General features: G+C 34.4%; 1 protein-coding gene across 1 annotated transcript in view; it reads right to left on the bottom strand.

Annotated features, from left to right (window-relative positions):
- Window positions 1-4,057: 4,057 nt before the first annotated feature.
- Window positions 4,058-21,535, bottom strand: part of LOC142986213 (protein GPR107) — a 67,234-nt gene continuing 49,756 nt past the window's right edge. Inside the window, exons 7-11 of the mRNA XM_076134562.1 lie at window positions 20,714-20,831; window positions 18,580-18,710; window positions 17,623-17,764; window positions 12,786-12,937; window positions 4,058-12,137 (exon numbers count right to left, since the gene is read on the bottom strand). Coding sequence (XP_075990677.1) covers window positions 12,026-12,137; window positions 12,786-12,937; window positions 17,623-17,764; window positions 18,580-18,710; window positions 20,714-20,831 — 655 coding nt within the window. The 3' untranslated portion in view covers window positions 4,058-12,025. The remainder of the gene's footprint in view (window positions 12,138-12,785; window positions 12,938-17,622; window positions 17,765-18,579; window positions 18,711-20,713; window positions 20,832-21,535) is intronic.

Below are 21,535 nucleotides of genomic sequence, written 5' to 3'. Positions count from 1 at the left end.
AATTTATTTAAGTAGTTATTTCACAAATAACCTTTACAACTTTTACCATTCTTTTCTCGAAGCAATTCAGGCTATTTTCGACCCCCCTATAAACCATACTTTTGATCACCTTATCTAAGAACCCGCATCTTAACCCGTTGCGTAGTTTTAAAGATCTAAGCATACATACATACAGACATAGGAACAGACGCGGAAAACGACTTTGCTTTAAGTATACTATGTAGTAATCTGTCCAAAGTTTGCATACGAGTTTGCGAAGATATTTTTTCATTTCATTTCAATTCTGTATCAAATGATACCCGTCTCATGGCATCACGATATAATTGCAGCACATCGATCAACATTGCACTGCCTGGAGCGCTGCCAATCACTTAACTCATCCGCCCGACAATTAAAGCATTCCACATTATTTACGTTTGTGCCAAAGAAAGTTATTGTTGCAGCCAACGTTACTGACCAGATGACACAGAGGCACAGTGTATGGGGCTACAAGCAGTATGGAAATTCTGAAGACATGTTTGTCAACATCCGATGCTTAAGGAAGTCGCTACGTCGCGCCGCTGTCCAACGGTCCTCGTTTTACTTTCTGTCCCTAGTCGGTAGTGCTTGCAAGAAATGATTGGATGTGCTATTTAATTAGAGTCTGGAAAAACTTACTAGTTGCACACATATTATTATGCATAATATATTAACAGGAAATGTAGTAACTGTTGATAGCCACTGGTCTACTTCGTGCCTCCGAGTTATACAAGACTGGGCTAGGTATTGGTGCTACCATGCAAAAAATGGTTATTATGAGGTGACTAAAGCTCGTTTCTATAAACTGATGTCAATTTTGAAGCACGATTTAGAGAACTTTTTTGACAAAGAAAATAGATTAAATTTATTAAATGCTTAAGCACGTTACTACCTTACTAACTTTAGAAAATATTCTATCAACAGGTTCGAATTAAATAATTTATAAACGACTAGCTGACCCGTGCGGCTCTGCTCGCGTGAATTTCGTACTGTTGCTTGTTCGTTTGAGCACGCGAATTGCGAAGCACTCGATACACCTACACATAAAAATGCTAACAACTCTTTTGTCATCTAATAGTTATTTATTTACGAAAGGGACCCGAAGAGCACACAATGTGACACAGGCTCAGGCAGGCCTGATTTCCTGTGGTTACCTTCTTTTCCGCTCTTGTCTGTATCCGTACCAGTTTACAGTGTAAAATATAATACCTTATTATAGACTGACCATTGCTTACCCGTATGGATTCAGAATATTGTTATAGGTGGGTACAGACAGACCGCAGGTTCAAACGATTTCTACGTATTTTTTTCAATTTTCTAAAAATCTATGAAATTTTATGCGATAAAAAGTATCCTAAAAGTTGCTCCACTACTTATTCTATGCATATACCAAATTTCAGTGCATTCATACCGACGGAGGACAGACAGACAGACAGACAGAAAAGAAAATTATAAATTGCAGATTCGGTATCAGTATCCGTTACTAAACATCCCCCATTGTTTTTTTTTAAATATATTCAACTAGCTGACCCGCGCAACTTCGCTTGCGCCACATAAGAGAATCATAATTTTCCCCGTTTTTGTAACATTTTTCACTGGTACTCTGCTCCTATTGGTCGTAGCGTGATGATATATAGCCTATAGCCTTCCTCGATAAATGGGCTATCTAACACTGAAAGAATTTTTCAAATCGGACCCGTAGTTCCCGAGATTAGCGCGTTCAAACAAACAAACAAACAAACAAACAAACAAACTCTTCAGCTTTATAATATTAGTATTAGTATAGATGTACAGAATTGACCTCTCTACACATTTATTATAAGTATAGAAAACAGACTCTAAATGCGGATTCGGTTTCAATGGCGTAAAGTTCGCGTACAGTGTGTTCTTAATTTCCATACTACTTCAAAAATTAAGCTGTGACGAATTTGATGAAGAGCGCGTGTTTGAAGGCCGCCGTCGCCGCAGATGTATTAATCAAGTGTTATGTGTAATAATGACCTGGAAATGCTTTTGTTTTCGGCTTTGTACCTTGTCCTCCTTTAAGATTTATAACCGACTGTCTGCGAGATATAAAAACTTCATTTAGCGGTTTGTTTGGGTATATGTCTTTCATGACTTAATGGTAACTTTAAGGACGGACTTCATTTGCGGCATTGATACAATAATGAAAGTGTAATTTGTCTTTTTTGTGTCCAATAGGTACCTAAATAACCTCTTAAACCTAGATTTCAAATAGGTAACATTAAATACATGTCTCACATCTGAACGAGTAGATGCTGATTTCGATTTGTTTAGAAGCAATGTGACAAAATCATGTTTTGAACGATTTATTGACCGAAGAAATAGCTTAGCTGACTATAATATTATACTTAGTACCAATTCTCTCAAATTAATAAACTCAGGTAGAATTATACTTCTATTGTAAATAAAAAATACATAACCTTGTTTTCAGTCGAATCAAACGATTACGGCAACACACACATACCAAAATATCGTCAAAACGAATCGAGCATAAAATTAGTAATAATTATTAGTTTAATTCTATACGAGCACGTGTTGTTTTAGTTTTTATGAATGACTAGCTGACCCGCGAAACTTCGCTTGCGCCACATAAGAGAGAATGGGTCATAATTTTCCCCGTTTTTGTAACATTTTTCGTTGCTACTCCGCTCCTAATGGCCGTAGCGTAATGATATATAGCCTTCCCCGATTAATAGACTATCTAACACTGAAAGAATTTTTCAAATCGGACCAGTAGTTCCTGAGATTAGCGCGTTCAAACAAACAAACAAACAACTCTTCAGCTTTATAATATTAGTATAGATGAATGATAAAATTCACGTTCAGCGCGCTTCCGTGTCTTTAACTCATAAACTAATCGTGATTTTATTTGATGACGTAGTTTTAGTACGCAGCTGCTATCAAGGACGTATTTATCCTTCGTAGAAATATATTACTGTAAAAATAGTCTCCATTCAACGATATTCTTGTATTGTGGCGAGCTATTACACGACTGTGCAGTGGTAAAAGCGCTTGCCACGCAATGCTACACGATTCGATTCTCGTACAAACAAATTTTCATAAACCTTGTGTGGCATATAAGTATTCGTGTCTGTATTCATACTGAAGTACAGGGTACCTACTAAATAGAAAAGTAAGTTGCTTGAAAATTGTGGCTTACGTAGATACTCATTTGCTTAGTTAACCTAAATTCTGCTTTGTCGATACTCGCATGTCACAAGCATAGCCTCCTTAGAAAAAACATAATTTTATTTCCTCATTCTTTTATTTTCATTCAAAATAAATATCAAATATTTAAGAAAAGCTAATAAAAAAACTTCTTCTGACAGTAAGAGTTTGGTTCATGCGAGCGACGTGCCCTCTAGTAGTCAATTTATACATCTTCATCCCCTCGGTTTGCAAATCCTATCAACAGATGGCTCTCTTCGAATGTAACACTGACCTAGTAACCGAGCTTGGCGATCTAATGTCAGCTGTTTGACGTTTAGTGGGCACAATCGATAATATCGATTTTACGACCATTGTGTTATTGAAATTGACATGTAAAACCTGAATATTTTTTTTAATACATTTTAAATCTTTAAGGAATATGAATAAAAAGATATGAATAGGTATTTTGTAATCTTATTATGCATTGAATTTTTTAAAACTCGCTTACAAATCTGTTATAAATATCTCGAAATCCTATAAATTTTAACTATCACTGTATCAAATTGGGTACTTAACTACCAGTCAGATAAGCTACTCTAACAAATTTTAGTAAATAAATACGGTGTAGTGACGTCACAGTTTCGTAATATTGTTAGTATCAAATGAATCCCAAATTAAATGTTTCAGTCTGTAATAATTACAATTATAACATTATTTACAAAAAAAAATTAGATGAACCTTTGATTTTTTATTATTTATTTTAACGAGTACAAGTTCAATAATCTTTCGTTAACCCAGTCAACCACCCAATTATGTGTAGCACAATGTCTTACAGGTAATTAAATACAAAAATAAAACAACACAATAATAATAATTATCGATTTATTTTGTACAATTTATTTATACATATCGACCGAGTCGGCCCTTGTTACTACAACGATTACACTATTATTGACGAAATTAGTCCCCTCTATGCAATTAAACTAGACATTTGTTTCATGACCTACAGATAAGTGACGGTTAACCTAACCGACAGATAACTGACAACTAACTAACAAGATTTCTTATAGGCTAACTTCTTCTTATCGTATGGTTAGTGGTCAACCTAGTGTCAAAGTCGTTCAAGCCGCCCGAAGGCTTATGACGTGGCTTTATAGGCTAACCGAAACTTATTCATAAGTTATGAAACTGAGGCTTACTGTAATTTGGTTTCACTATAATGGTAATTAATTGAAAATCTTATAATTTAGTTATTTCTATCACACAGATTAATGCAAATATTATTTTAATCTATTATAAATGGAGTTATTTATGGAAGATAAAATTGTAAGTGCCTGTCACATCTTCTGGATTAGTGGCGGATATCATAAACGACAGTAGTACAGTAGTAAAGTGACGAAAAACTGAATGGTTAAGTAAATCCACCTGATTAGCTATCCGGGACTTATCCAGAAGAAATCCAGGCATAAGTGTTACAAACAGTTTGCCGTCTAAGACAAATATAGGGACATGGATCACACAATAATTTCAGCATCAGGGTTATCATTATATTGGTGTCTTTTTATAGTATTTTGATATAAAATGCGGATACAAAATCACGTTTTAAGTAGAATTTGGAAGTAAGGCTCTCTAACTTTGAAACTGAAATTTTCATGTGCAAAGATATGATTAAAAATGTTAGTACCAACATATTTTTTCTATTGACAATTGATGCTAAAATTACCACATTTACAAAAGTAATTTTGAGTTACTGTATATTATAATGAAGACTATATCTACACATCTAGCGAGCAGGGACCTGAATTTCGTCCACAACATACGAAACGTCACAAGTGAAGATAATTTAGATTCTAGGGAACGTTATACTTTGGTCCTTTACAAATAATGATTGTGTGAAATATAAACTAATGTTATGTATTTAAATGGAGAGTTATGTCTATAGAATTTGTAGTGTTTATTCCACGTCTTATTTCCCTGTTTCTGCGGTACATTTAGCGGTAGTTTATCTATTCTATAACGTTTAAACTCATATAAAAATGACAGTAAGAATAGATAAATTACCGCTAAATGTGCCTCGGAAACTGGGCATAAGACATAAATCCACGTTATAAATAACATTTATAAAGACTTATTCTTTTAAACAAATATCATAGTGACAAGCTTTAAATTGAGTGCACTACAATGATTTAGTTGATGCACTTTTCAAATTGTGAGCGTATAATCTCCTACAATTGAAATCTCGAATCTATTGAAGAGTAAACTATTGTAACAATCTCGAATTTGAAGTAGAATTTAAGCTTGCCCTATCTGTCATAAAATCTCTGTTATAAAACAGTATTTGATAGTAATATTCATAGTTACTTATCTTTATCATTTCATAAGTGGATTGAAAAACTTACAAATTCTATTGACATTCACTATAGACTACTAAAATGGAAGTATGTAATCAAAATACTAAGTTATTTCCACTAATTGGTTTGAGGTCAGATGGCAGTCACTTTGCAGCAATAGGACGTTTACAAATGTAAAAAGGATATTTGAAAACAATTTTATCAACAACCTTTTCTGGAAAGTGCTTAAGGTATTAATGATAGGTTTGGATATGGGAATTTTATTTATTTTTGCTTTGAAAAAGACAACTCCCGCACTAAGAATTGCTGTCTTAGAAAAAGACAGCTCCCGCAATAAGAATTGCTCTTGTTATGCGGTCGACAATTCGAATATTTTTTCAGTATCGATTTAAAACATCAGCAACCTTATTAATACCTATAAGCTTTGTATAAAATAGGCAACGGCAAACAGTTGGTTTTCTTTCGCTATAGTTTAAAAAAGTGTTATTAATGCTCAATCTCTTGAATTTTACAATCTGTGCTGATATACACTGCATCTGTAAACGCCCTTGTCAGTTATACTAGCATTAACTTAAGTGACAAGACTTTTAAAATTATCAAAGAAGAGATACACATATTCTTATTTCGCTTGAAGTCTTAATAATAATTAATTTCAAAACGACTGATTCACGGCATACGAATAAGTCTGATAAACATATCCGACACATAAAATGCAGACAAATATATGAAAATATAAACATTAACCCTCTTATTCATAAAAATATATATTATGAAGTTATGAAAGGTTTTGTTTCTTTCACTCCTTAGCGAAATGAAAAAGAGAAAACATTTTTTAACTAAAATAGGTTTATAGTGTTTTTAAACTCTCGCGACTAGTACACATAATATTATAATGCAACGGGAGTCAGCTCGTGACCAAGGTCGATGTAATTCGATCGAAACGTCGGGCAGCAAATAAGGTATCCTAACCTTTAAATTTTCAATCGCGTATAAGGCCCGTTGTATTATAATATTAGGTTTATAGTGTGTTTATGAATAAGAGGGTATTACAACACATACGATTTATCTTGTCACATAAGGCATGCTAGCTATCTCGACACTTTCATATAACAAACTCGCAGAGAAACCACTTGTATGTATGAAACTATGTTCTAAAGTATGAAATAATCACATCATCGTTTATGCTCGACATTCAGAACTAATAACTAAACCTATGAAATGTCTAATGAGAGACACATACAGATATCATGATAACACGTTTCAGAAAGTATTATTTACTTTTAAACCAACTGCGTAGCGCAGAGAAGGGTGTTGTGAAACAGTCTAAGGATGTATGTTGTGGTTGTGTTACAATTTTACAAAAGGTGAACCATAGTACAGTTACTATTCGCCTTAGGTTGCAATCAGATGACTTTTGAGTTTGAGTCGTCCAAGAATAGTTAGGCACTAGGCCCCTTGTCAGTGTATCTTTATGAAATCTTAAAAATGCTTGTTTTCTGTGAATATACTGAAGTGTGACGTCATAATGTGGTACTGTGTGACGTCATAGTGCAGTATTTTATTTAATAATGATATATTGTTTCTGTATGTTGTCATTTCAACATTGAGAAAGATAGATTTTAACATAGCTCTTGCATTCACACTGTACATGTTACACAAAAAAAGATTAAAAAATCTTGTCAAGTACTTAATTTGGATTATTTTACGTTACTTTCTAAATCAATATTAAAGTTTAGAAATGTTAAAGTATACAATACTTTCTGAAACATTATAAATATTTACAAATTTCAACAGAGCGCTGAAGCGTTCTGTTCACAACCTAACATAAATCGAAGTCTATTCATGTCCAAGTAGATCGTTATTCTATCGCTACATATCTGAATCGGTTAATCAATACTATAAATGGAATATAGCCATGGCATGTATTACTATAGCAGCTTAACCACTGATAAGTTCCTGTTAAAGTTATTCGTCAGATAACTTATACATTTAGTTCTAGTCTTGTATTTATTTGAAAGTCAAGACATTTGTGTAAAACTGTATATTACAAATCTTATTTCACTGTTTAATAATAACCTCTTGCCAATTCAATGAAATATCGTCAGTTTAGTTCCTAAAATACTATAAACTATAATATTTTGTTGCTATAACATTTAATCATTTACTTGAAAATAACAAATGTTATTTGACTGACGTTAATTTATTGGTTTTTCAGCTTTTACAAAGGCTTACCTAGATTACGTGTTACCAACGAAAAGCAAAATTTTATTCGAAATTAATAGTTCTTGCTGAATACGCTACGGGCGCTGATCAAAATTACTTTGAATACTTAGTTATCAAGATCTACATTTTTATATAGCAACTTGGTTGTCGAAAGTCGATAGTAGTAGAAAATTTCTTCTCATAATGAGAGAGCAAAGTCGTGAGTTTTAATTTATTTACAAAATCATTTTTCCTTTACAAGCCATGGCTGTTAAGAATGTATACAAAATTCGAAAATATAGGTCACTATTATAGATCTAAGCCCGCTCAGATCTTAATTATATAAGTGATCGTTGCAGTATACATAGCGGAGTAATACAAAAATGTTTTATATCTATTGGAAAACTTAGAGCGTTCATATTTAAGACTATTTGTATAGAGAGAATTATTATTTTGCAACTATTCTATAAGGGCCCATGAAAATGTACGAAAATGAGGCGCTGATAAATTCCAAAAAACCGTATACTTAATGTGATTTTTTTAAGGAAAAGTTGTTGTTTTTTGTACAATCCGCACTTGGGTCATTCAACCTTTAGGTAGTGAAAATGTATTGATATTTTCATTGTGTTTTATCAATCTAACTACAGATAAAACCATTGTTTTCTCAGTTATTTGAACAGCAAGTCTCCATGTGAAGTAACATGAGGTATAACTTCTTTTAAAAGATATCAGGCATTTCGCAGCTTGTTTATAAGTATCAGATAACTTATCCACTACATAATGAGACTTAGAACGTCTCAAAACAACTCATTAACTAACCAATACTATAAAAAAACAATCCAGGCTTTTGTTTTTGAAGTCTTAAATGTAAACGCTCTAAGTGTTAGTAATTATAATAATTTCTATGTTAACAATGTAATTGAATGATTGTATTAAACATATCGATATGATTGTTTATCAGTTGATCAGTCAGTTAGATCGTATGCTTCGTCCCTCTCGCGCCGTCAGCGACAGAAAAAGATAGAAAATAAATTACACTACTATATAATATACTCTTGGTAGTAATTTGCTTATGGAGTGTACATACTAAAGACACCGACAAACATACATACGTATGTTGAGTACATGTAAGCGATTACTTTATTGCAAAGGAATTGAGTTGGTTTTGAAACGACTTATAAAAAAGGGTGTTCTTGATTGGTCTGTATTTTTTTTATATTCATTACCTCATACCTTAACATTTTACTGGGTGGAATTTGAATGTTCTTTTTATTTCAATGTCCCGTTACGTTTTGATTCAGATCTGTCGAGTACTTTTTGAGAAATTCATAAAAATGTGTAACTTTGCGTGTGTGCGTGTTACTAAAGTTACATTTTACTTTGAAGTCAGTTTTCTATAATAATAATATATCAAACGAATCATATCATACATCCATCAAATCATGTCTTGTTCCCATAGGCGTAAAGACTTAAAAAACACCACATGGAATAATCCTAACAAACTTCTTTAAGAAAGTCGGATAAAACGAAAAATTTGAAAGCAAGACGCCGACTACAAGTCGCTGACATATGTCGCCGAACTTAGTATGTAGACTCCACTAAGCAACGCGCGATTGATAAGTATTAAAGCGAAAATGTGATGTTCAGAAACACAGGTTAACATTGTGATGCATAAAATATGTGATGTTTAAGATACGCTTACAATTCGCGCGAAATATAATCAAAATTAGTTCTTTCATTGTGATGTTATGTTCAAATATATTATCGTAATTTGATATAGTTATTATGAAATTTATATACAATTCTATGAGACAATAGGTATAAAAATCGTTACAATTTTGAGTGTAAATTGTGATATTTCAATTCTTAATATTAGTTGTGAGAAATCTTTTCCTGCGACTGACTCGTAGTTGTCAACGCAAATGAACGGTTTTACTTCAATTTTACTTGAACTCTTGCTATTTTATTAACCGACTTCCAAAATAAGGAGGTTCTCAATTAGACCGTATTTTTTTACTATTTTATTTCTTTAAATTCGTTCAGTATTTCACGCTCTATTGAAACCCTTAGAGAAACATTTCCCAAACATTGCTCTCGAGCAAGGCTATCAAATTTTCTGTCAAAAATAGGTCTATGATCGTATCTCCTGTTCATCTACGTTGACAAAATACAAAACCTTCATAAAGGGACTAGCATTTTGGCACATTTTCACTTATAACTTGGTAGTTACAACGCGTTTTTGGGACAATTCTAATCACTAACAAAATTAAGTGAAGTATAAATACAATGATTTTAAAATTACGTTTTCAAGGAGTTGTATAGCCTAACAACTTAGTAGAGCGTAGCAGGCAAGGTTCGCGGCTGGCAGTAGTCAAAATTCAATTAATTAACAGAATTTAGAATATCAGTGACATGTTGGCATGTGCAGCTGATAGTAGCCTGTTTGATACAATTACTTTATATTGGAAATATTGTCTAGATAAATATTATGCATCGCAAAACTATCCACTAAGTTGTGGTACTATACATACATATATAAAATTACGATATCTTCAACTAGAGGTATACAGAGACCAGAAAACTATATCTTGTTGGACTATAATATCTAACACAAATGATTATAGTATAAATATATAGTTTTTGAAACATTGAGATTTTTTAAGGTTTTACGGAATAACCACCAATTTAACCAACAGTGAAAATGAGTCCTATTGAGCATAAGGAAGGCAATTTCATTTGACGGATACAACAATATAGAAAACACAAATCAGAAAAAACTTATTTAAAAAAAAGATTTATTGTCAAGAACACTTTGATATAAAGAATTATTAAATATCATTATATTCGAGTGCGAAATAATAAAAGCAAAAGTAAAGACTAAATTATAAACCAATTTTGAAAATGGTCGTTTACAAAATATACATATAAGAAATGCTTGTAATATACAAATCAATTATATTGTGATTTTAGCTATTTTTTTAAAATTATAATTTAAGGAAACGTTTCGTTTCGGGCCTGCACTATAAACAATATCGGGATAATTGTAGTTGCAAAAAATATGGTCGCAAAGCAAATCTGAATCTATACGATTATTCGTTTAAGACCATTATTATAGTAATTGTCAAAGCGTAGTAGCTGTTTTTATAATAAGTCATGACATTGGCGGCTATGACTATTTACGTAGAAACATAGATACAATCACGCCTTTTTCCCTTAGGGGTTAGGCAGAGACTAAAGAGCGCCAGTTGGTACGATCCGTACAAACTTTCCTTGTTTCATTCACAAACATACATCTTGTCATACAGGCACGCCTAAATACATTTATTTTAAATATTTTTGATTGTTAATCTGTGATCCTGCGCTAATTTATTTAGAATTTCCACAGGAATTATATAAAACTATGTTTAAATAACGGGTTACAATGAGGCTTAGCTAAATTCAGTTAGATGTGCAGGCCCAGACTCAATAGATATTTGAAACATCTTTATAATTTGCCCAGCAGCGCCCAGCAGTGGGAAAACGCTAGCAGCATTACTTATGATTATTATTTTATTTCGATCGCTTTGCAAAGTTCTATGTCCTTTATATTATGCAGAAAACAGTCTTAATAAAAACAAATCAATATATACAAAACTATTGAAGAAATAATATACAACCTATTCACAACACGGAACATTTTAAGTTAATGTCAAATACTGAAACGCCTCTTTGTCACTTGACTATGAATCACAAGGTACTTTTAATTTATTAGTACATAGCATTTAATTTTATATGTCTTACGGTCAGAATCAGTGCTGTCTGATGAGTTCCCATTAAATTTACATGTCAGATAACTCTTACAATCTTTCTACTTTTGATTACATCTGGAATATAATGCTTGTCTTGACGTGTTCACCACGTCAAGACAAGCATTATATATGCAAGTCATGTAGTAACAAGGCGCTATGAAGCGATGTTAGATGTTAAATCCAAATTATGACCCACGATATTATGAAACAGTTATATTGTATATCGCTATGTGACAACCAAAAATGCTAGTTTTCTAATTGACGTTTCAGTATCTGACCAAAAATTTAAGAACTTTTGTTTCTTTTGTTCTTAAGATTCAAAACTTTTTCTCAAAATCTTTCAAAAACCCAAAATAGCAAAGTAAACGTTTATAAAACCAAAATTATTTAAAATCTATAGCAAAAAGGTATTTCCACGAATGAAGTTCCCTTCCTTACCTCGCAATAACATTATAAGTAGGAGTGTATTACAAAAACTATAGTCTTACATTTCTAGTCAGAATTGTAGTTAGTTTCTTGCATGAGGGGCTGCATGTCCTCGCGCTTGCGGTCGCCGCGGTTCGATATCCGGGTCACGCCTTCCAGTACACCGATCTCTGAAAGACTGAAAATTGAGAGTTTTATTAGATACGTGTTAGAAAATATGGTACAGTTTAATTATATTGACTGCCTCTGTGGCGCAGTGGACACTACGCCACATACTACCATTGCGTCGGGAGGTCGTGGGTTCGATTCCCACGCGTAACAATAATTTGTGGATCCCATAAATATTTTCTTCGGGTCTGGTTGCACTTTGTGCATGTTGTTTGTAAAAGTCCACGCGACACAGACCATTTCTTAGAGCGGAATTTGTTTTAAAAAAAACTATTTTGTTTGATTTGTCAAATAAGATAAGATCTTTGAGAGTCGTTACCAAAAGTCAGAACCTTGCAAGTCTTACAACCAGTCTTACCGAGCACCAAGTTATAACCCGGGTAACTGTGCTGTGGAGGTCAGATAGTCAGTCGCTCCATGTAAAACACTGGTATTCAGCTGCATCCGGTGAGACTGGAAGCCGACTCTAACATAGTTGGAAGAACCGCGCGGCTGTTGTTAACTAAGCCACGAGCTCCTAATAGGGTTCTGTATTGACCTTTTGGGTACGAAACCCTAAATAACCATCAACCAGACAGCATGTTTTGCCAATCTTGCCATATGCCATCTTTGCCACGTTAATGGAATACAAAAGCCATATAACTAAAAGCATGCTTACACTTCTGGCTGCACATCATCCATATGCGTGGGCGTGAAGTAGGGGTTGGCGGCGGCCGGGCGGAACTTGTAGCCCGTCATCACGAAGAACACCAGCGTGGCCATCTCGCGGAACATCTCGTCTATCCACGCGTACTGGAACGGTACCGTGATCTGTAACACATATGTTATTACATTATTAAAGAGATACATTTTATTATGATAATAACGTTAATAAATACATTGTTACCAATTAATAATATGTGCCATAATAATAATATTATAATCTTAAATAAGTTAGTTATTAGTTATATACAGGGTGTCCCAAAACTCAACGATAATCCGAGACAGGATGAAAGGCCAAGTCATACCGGTTCTAGGAAAAATAAAAAAAAAATTCCATATCACTTAGTTCAGCAATAATAGACACTTTTCAAAAAAGTTGAAATTCCACACCCTTGGTCGCATTTTCAAGTCCTGTGATCACCAATGTCACAATTTCGCTGTGTTTTTTTGAATTTCGTGATCTTTATTAAATATGCTATTAATCGTAAAACAAATTAATGCACAAAACATTGTTAATTTAATAAAAAAAGTAAAGTTTTAGTGAGTCATGGTTCACAAAAATATCGTTAGTTAACTTTGACGCTTCATATTGAAAAAAAAATGTACCACACTACCCTTGGCAAGTTATTTCAAAAGTTGGCGCATTTAATCAAGATTTCAAAATGATGCAACACTTGCCACTTTTTTTGCCATTAAAAATGTTATTTTTATTTGAACGAAGAGTATCCCCGAAAATGGATCATACGCAGTGGTACAATTGTATAGCCTCCTCGTTCCCCCAATCTAAATCCAGTAGATATTTTTTACTGGGAATGCATAAAATAAAAAGTCTATTCGAAATCAATACAAAATCTATCAGAACTTCTCCAGAAAATTGACACAGCGTCAGAAGAAATGAATGTAAGGAATTTTGCTTGACTGGTGCAAAGGTCTTTTGTAAGGCGTTGTAGAGCCTGTATTCGTGCCAGAGGAAAGCAATTATTTTTAGGAAAGAGGTAATTGAGTCAGTCCATACCCAAAATTTAATGTAATAAACATAATAGGTAATAATAATATTAAAAAAAAGAATGAACGAACCATCGTTCTTATTCAATTATTCTCCTTAAACTAAAGTAATTCCGAATTGTTTTCCTCTGGCACGAATACAGGCTCTACAACGCCTTACAAAAGACCTTTGCACCAGTCAAGCAAAATTCCTTGCATTTATTTCCTCTGACGCTGTGTCAATTTTCTGGAGAAGTTCTGATAGATTTTGTATTGATTTCGAATAGACTTTTTATTTTTTGCATTCCCAGTAAAAAATATCTACTGGATTTAGATTGGGGGAACGAGGAGGCCATACAATTGTACCACTGCGTACGATCCATTTTCGAGGATACTCGTCGTTCAAATAAAAATAACATTTTTAATGGCAAGAAAAGTGGCAAGTGTTGCCCCATTTTGAAATCTTGATTAAATGCGCCAACTTTTGAAATAACTTGCCAAGGGTAGTGTGGTACATTTTTTTTTCAATATGAAGCGTCAAAGTTAACTAACGATATTTTTGTGAACCATGACTCACTAAAACTTTACTTCTTTTATTAAATTAACAATGTTTTGTGCATAAATTTGTTTTACGATTAATAGCATATTTAATGGAGATCACGAAATTTAAAAAAAACACAGCAAAATTGTGACATTGTTGATCACAGGACTTGAAAATGCGACCAAGGGTGTGGAATTTCAACTTTTTTTTCAAATGTCTATTATTGCTGAACTAAGTGATATGGAATTTTTTTTTTATTTTTCCTATAACCGGTATGACTTGGCCTTTCATCCTGTCTCGGATTATCGTTGAGTTTTGGGACACCCTGTATATCCATGTAATATCTTTTTATGTTATGTAAACAAAAGTATGGGTGATTTGCCTGAAATAAATGATTACTTAATTTATTATAAACAGTGCGTGTATCAAACTGCTGACTGCGAGGTTCGATTACCAGCTAAGGTAACAAGTCAAAATAATTAAAAATTAAGGAAATAAATCATAAAAGGTACATGTATTCAATTGTTGACCATGAGTTGCCGGGTCCGATTACCAGCTAAGAAATAATTGCTCCGTGTGGGAATCGTAAACACAACTGCACTTCGAAAACAACAATAAGAAAACTAATAACAATAAAAACGCAAACGACACAAAACCGAAACAATAACAAGTAATAATAAACAACAGTTCACACACGACACGACGAACACGACAACTAAACCGGAGAAGAGCTTTCGTCTTCCGCGAGCGTACTGCTCAAACTATCAAAGAGAGCCGCCCTCGCACTCCGCGCGGTCCGCGCTCGCGCCGGCGACTTGGTGACGAGTGACGAGTTAGGTTCCCAGCGAGAGATTAATAAACTATTGATGAGACACTTTGACCTAAGACTGCGACGAATTACTACTTTTACTTGTTACAATTGTAACTCGTTGCATTGTAGTTTTATTCAAATACCGAATAACATTACATTGATTGATGTAGGTTTGAAATACTTTGACATTTATTACATAAAATCAAATAAACACGAAACGTTTATTTTACCAGACCATAAAAATGTAAGTACATAACAATGATAACAATCAATATCCATTAATATTCTTATCAGAGAAACTAACTTATCATAATTCATAATCCCCGGAGAATTACTTAGCATTCATTTTACAGTATCCCATCTATGTAACATCCACGCGCGGTCGCGGCGTCACGCGTCAGTGTGGCCATCTACTTTTCGGCCAAGGAGTCGCACCGCGCTTGTATGAAGTATGAATGAGCGTGTAAATATCAATTAGAATTTTGCAAGATCAATAATTAATAAAACAAAGTGACGATACCACTTCTTTAATAATATTCTTCTCAAATTTGCGACTGTAATCAATACTTCAGCATACATGTTAAATTGTTTATTTGAGATTTTTTACTACGCTAAAGAATATCAATAGGATTTTTTGCCGTTCTGTATGTATTTGTAGGTGTAATAATTAGATATCACACATTTTAAATCGTATGAATGTTACTTTTATCGGAGAGCGGGATAATTATGTCTTTTCATTTTTAACATAAAACAAATACTAAGTAACGCTACATACTACTGTAGGCGACACTGTTGTGGCCATCCCATTATACATTTATATAAAAATAACACAATACTTAAATTTATTAAACGAATCACTATTCTTAAGAAATATCAAAATATATACTTCTACATTCCATTTATCTTTCTCCTTTAACCTGATTGAGTAACCCTTCACTAAACAAAGATTTCCCCCTTTCCTTCCAAATCCCTTCATCAACAGAAGAGAATTCTCACCACACACTCACGACCCAATACTATATCTAAACGACCAACAAATCAATCATCGCAAAACAAAAAATAATCACTGGATCAAGTTTCACTGCCTTCATATCCTTTCCATTACAAAAAACAATGAAACAGCCAAATAACATGAAAACTTCAACCAGAAAAACAACTTCAAATTCCATCCTAATGTAAAAATTATCAAAACCTCACTATAATCTGCAATCAATAAACTCACAGAATAAAAACACAGCTAATAATCATGTATAAAGAATCATAAATAATCTTAATACACAATCTTCCAAAATACAACCACTAAACTAACAATAAACCTTCAAACACTCCTAAGGAAATTACATGCCCACTCTGATTCCCATATAATATTTCAACGAAAGTACATAAATTAATTATCAACTCTCTCTTCTAACTGCAAAAAACACCTCTGCTGATTAACACCAATCGTTCTCAATCTATGCACCTAGTATTCTTTTGATACCTTCAATAACTCCTTGTCAAACTTCAAGTAAATATGCTAAACAGTTATCGCAAAACCTATAACTACCAACAATCTACTAATAAAACTCTACCATTACTGATTGTCTAACTGACTGATGGACAACGTACAGCTGAAAGTACTGAAACGAAACTTTTACATGAAAGAACAGTAAAAAAATGTAGAAACTGGATAACTAATACCACGCAGACGAAGTCGCGGGCAGCCGCTAGTCTTTTATATAACACTTTTACTATCAAACTACTGAACAGATTTACACAAAGTTTGACAAAAAGTTGATATAGCAAGGTCTGAAAATGCACCTCTCACGGAAGTGATGACCACACGCCATCACTTTTCGGAGTTATTTGTGTGTATTAGAAATAATTATCGCTTGTTCCAGCGGTGGAGGAAAACACCGTGCTGCAACCTTGCATGTGTTAGAGTTCTTTAACACAGTTGTAATGCAATATCCTTAACCCGCACTTGGCCAGCGTGGTGGACTCTAAGCCTAACCCTCCCCTCATTATAGGAGAAGACCCTTTCCCATCTGTGGGACAACAGATATATCAGCATAGCCTTTCTTCCAAACTAGATACTAGTTTCCAGTCACACCGGATGCAGCTGAATACCAGCGTTTTACATGGAGCGACGGCCTATCTCACCTCCACAACCCAGTTACCCGGGTTATAACACGATACCCTTCGGTAAGACTGGTTGTCAGACTTTCAAGCTTCAAGCTACTGTTAACGACTGTCATAGATCTTCGAAAATGACAGCCGGGACCTTCCGAAATACGGAGGAACTCGATATGTATAAGATGGTCATCCACAGAACCACCTCGGCAAGCGTGGCTTAACGTCAGGGATCAAACCGCGCGGCTGTTGTTAACTAAGCGACGAGCTCCTCTCCACTGTTCTCTCTGAGAACGACAATAAATAATGGGTTAAATTTATAATAGTGTGTGTATCAAAACTCACGTTAAGTATAGATATGACGATCCTTGTGAAGTATATGTAGCATACGACCATGAAGTAGAAGTGACGGAACAACATTAACTTGCGCAGGTTGATGGCCGCCTTGCCGTCCGTGTTGGACGCCTCTTGTAGGTGGTGTATTGACCTGAAAATATCATAATAAAGTCATATTAATTAAGAAAATATTAAATTATTTGGTTGTCTTTCTACCCTAGGTGTTAATTTATGCCAGTTGTGCCCACCGGTCGGTAAACGATCTGTGGGTTACGCAACCAATTTGAACTGAGCGTCTCTGTGCTTTGGAGGGCACGTATAAAGTCGGTCCCGGTTGTTATCAATTAAGATAACAGTCGCAAAGCTACGTCAAAGGCCTTTCGGGCGGCTTGAACAACTTTGTCACTAGGTTTACCACTAACCATACGATAGATAGATAGAATTTATGTATTAAGTTAGAATTTCATAATTGAAATAACAACTACCACACTAACTAGAAAAACGATGTAGCAAAAAGATTCTAAACTCCACATTGGTACTAAAGTAATCTTCTTAAACAGAAACAAAAACGTGAGCTTGATTTGCTGTACTTCATTGGAATGCCAATTGCATGATATCATAACATATCATAACGGACACTTATAGTCCTGACTAAATCACAAATTACTGCTAGCGACAGAAATACATTGTGATACTTCAATCAACAACAACCAGTCCATAGTGATTGTAAATTTTCATTGATAAAAATGATTTTGAAAAGGCTGCAGTGTACACATAACTTATCTGACGCTTTCTAGTTGTACAAACATAAAATACTTGTAAGTAGTACCGAAATGTGTGGAATAGATTCTTTTTGTAGCGATTCCGTGGCAAATGTATAAATATTTTTTGCCGGGACTCGATTCCGAGACCTCTTGCCCGGCTGTCAGCCACAGATACAGTTAATAAGTTTAATAAAGTACTGACCACACAACAGGGAACATGATCGCGAAGCAGCACAGTAGCTCGACGAGCACGAATATGTAGCGCCACGCGTTGTGTTCCGCCGCGCCCTCCTCGCTCTCCGCTAGAATTATCTCGGCCACGTTAGCTAGCACCTGAAACATTAGTACATAAAATATTAACAAAAGTATAACAGATCATGTCGGTGATGTCGTAGCCGTAGAGTAACCGTCGGTCTTGTATGACAAGATGTATGGGTGTGAAGGAAGCAACGGAAGTTTGTAAGGATCGTTCCAAGTGGCGTTCTTTAGTCTCTGCCTATATTACGTATGTTTCAACGGAAATAAAGATAAGTATTGTTAACTAACTAAATTGTTAAATAAAGGAGAGCCTTACTTAACGTGATTCCTTCCAAGTTAAGTAAGGCTCTCCTATACTAAATTCAGTAACGACGCGCGACGCAAAGGAGGGTAATTGCTTATGATTTTAAAAGTAGTTTGTGTCGGCATTTTATTGCATTATAATTAAATTGCACACAGGTTCGTAGACAAACAAATTTACTATTTATTACCAAGGTTTTTGGTTATCCCTATGGGGAAAAAGGAGTGATTTTATGTATGTTTTTTACCGAGATACAAAGATAACGACGTTTCTTGTTTTTCTTTAAGCGTATATTTTTTTCTGTTACAGAAATAACTGCAATCAATTGAGAAAGCGGATAGTGATCTTAAAATCACCCACAGACACTGTAATTTCATTTCTATAAAAGAAGAAAATCAGTGAACATTGAACCACACTGTGAATGGGTGGCTAATGAGCTTAGGAAGATAGACCCAGGTAGGACTTAAGTGCTGTAATTATCTGTATTCATTGATATTTTATTATATTGAATGTTAAAGGATTATTTTCTTCTACGCTGGCGTCGGTCGGGCGCACCGTCGGTCGCATATTACACAAAATGATCTTACTTTAGGGCCCATAAACATTGTGTATATTGGTAAGCTTGAAAGACGATAACTTATAAAGAAATAACATCTAAAATATGCTATTTTAGTTTCATAACTTAGTAGAGAACGTTGATTGAATACACGATTTATCACTGTAGTTAAGGTGGTCGCCACGCCACTACATTGCGTCGGGAGGTCGTGGGTTCCATTCCCACACGGGACAACTATATGAGTGATCCACAAATAATTGTCTCGAGTCTGGTTGTACTTTGTGTCCATTGTTTGTATGTTAGTTAAAGTACCCGCGACTCAAGAGCAATTCTTAGTGTGGGAGTGCCTTTTTCACCAAAAAACTATTTGTTTCAAACAACTCACTGGCAGCTGCATAAGAATGCAGGTCAATGATTTCTTAAATACTGAATTTTGTACTGCGAACCTTGCATACAAGGCTCTCTAATAAATAGGGTAGATGACTACCAGTCAAATCAACTTCTCTTTATGAAAAGTCAAAAATACATTTTAGTATAGGAATACGAAGTGACGTCACAGTTTCGTATTTTCGTTGGTAATAAAATGAGTGCATCAAAATGTTTCTGTCTATAGTAATGACAATTTCAACACTATTTACCAGCAAAATTACATAGCCTGGGCATTTTATATAAACCTTTTACGAATACAAGTTTAAGTTTTTCGTTACAGTCAACTTGGATAACTTTGAAGCATTTGGGTAACATTGACAGTGGGAATATGAACTAGTTTCGAGAATTTTTTACATATGAAACCAACACAATTGATAAAAGTTAGCAAAACTAAAATAAACTTTTATCAATTGTGTTGGTTTCATATGGTAATATTATCCCACTGTCAATGTTACCCAAATGATTCAAAGTTACCCAAATTGACCTTAACTCAGTGAACTACCATATTGAGGCGCCCATAGCTAGTTGCGCTCACCTTTCGGTAAACGATCTGTGGGTTAAGCTAACCTTGTCGTGGTCATTCCATAGATAGATGACCGCATAGTGGTATTTGAACTGGGCGTCTCCGTGCTTCGGAGGGCACGTTAAAAGTCGGTCCCGGTTGTTGTCTATTAAGATAACAGTCGTTAAGCCACGTCAAAGGCCTTCGGGCGGCTTGAACAACTTTGACACTAGGTTGGCCACTAACCATACGATGAGAGAGAGTGAACTACCCAATTATTGGGCTATTACCTGCATTGGTATGACGATCATAAACAGCTTCTTATCCCGGTCTGACAGTATGTGCTTGATGAAGTTCCACCCGGTACCGACGAGAACGATCGTCACGAACAATACGGCGCCTTTCAACCTGAAATTAAGTGTTGGAAAGTGTAATTGTAGTTATCATTGCTTTAATTACTGTGGATATAGGAGGTGATAAAACAGTTTTAAATTGTATATCTTGACAGTCGTTACCCGTAGTTAGAAGCTTGATAGTCTGACATCCTGATTCTCTCTGTCTGTCTTTATTCTCTCAGTCTGTCTTTATTCTGATTTAGTATAGTATATTTAGTCTGATTTTAGTAACCGAGGTATATCGTGTCAAAATATAAAAATCTATATGTCGACGTAAATGGCGATATATCGTAGTACTTTATAGCTAACTCTTCTCTCACAGATATAACAAATGTGATGATAAAATAAATACATTACCGGTAAAACTAGCCTCCTACACACTACTACACAAGAACGAGGGATTTATTCCATGGCCTTTAACCTTTTAATTTTCGAAATATTTATGTGTTTCATAAATATCATTACTTGAAATAAAAATATAACGAGGAAGCCTTATCTGAGGGGTCTATTAATATTGCTTTAAGAGATAAAGCCTACGACATGCCCTTTATATTAAGACTGAAACGATAAATTTTCCGCTACAGAGAAAAGTAGATTTATACTTAGAATAGGTCTTCACTACTCTTGGCTAAGTGTCAGTTAGTTTATCAGGTAGAATTCAATCAGATGCTTTCATATGAATGTTACTTTTATCCAGTAGATAGGTTATCAAAGACT

This window comes from Anticarsia gemmatalis, chromosome Z (genome assembly GCF_050436995.1).
Source record: "Anticarsia gemmatalis isolate Benzon Research Colony breed Stoneville strain chromosome Z, ilAntGemm2 primary, whole genome shotgun sequence".
Lineage (NCBI taxonomy): Eukaryota > Metazoa > Arthropoda > Insecta > Lepidoptera > Erebidae > Anticarsia > Anticarsia gemmatalis.
The sequence above is the reverse complement of the archived record's forward strand: the minus strand, read 5'-3'. Positions and strand labels throughout refer to the sequence as shown.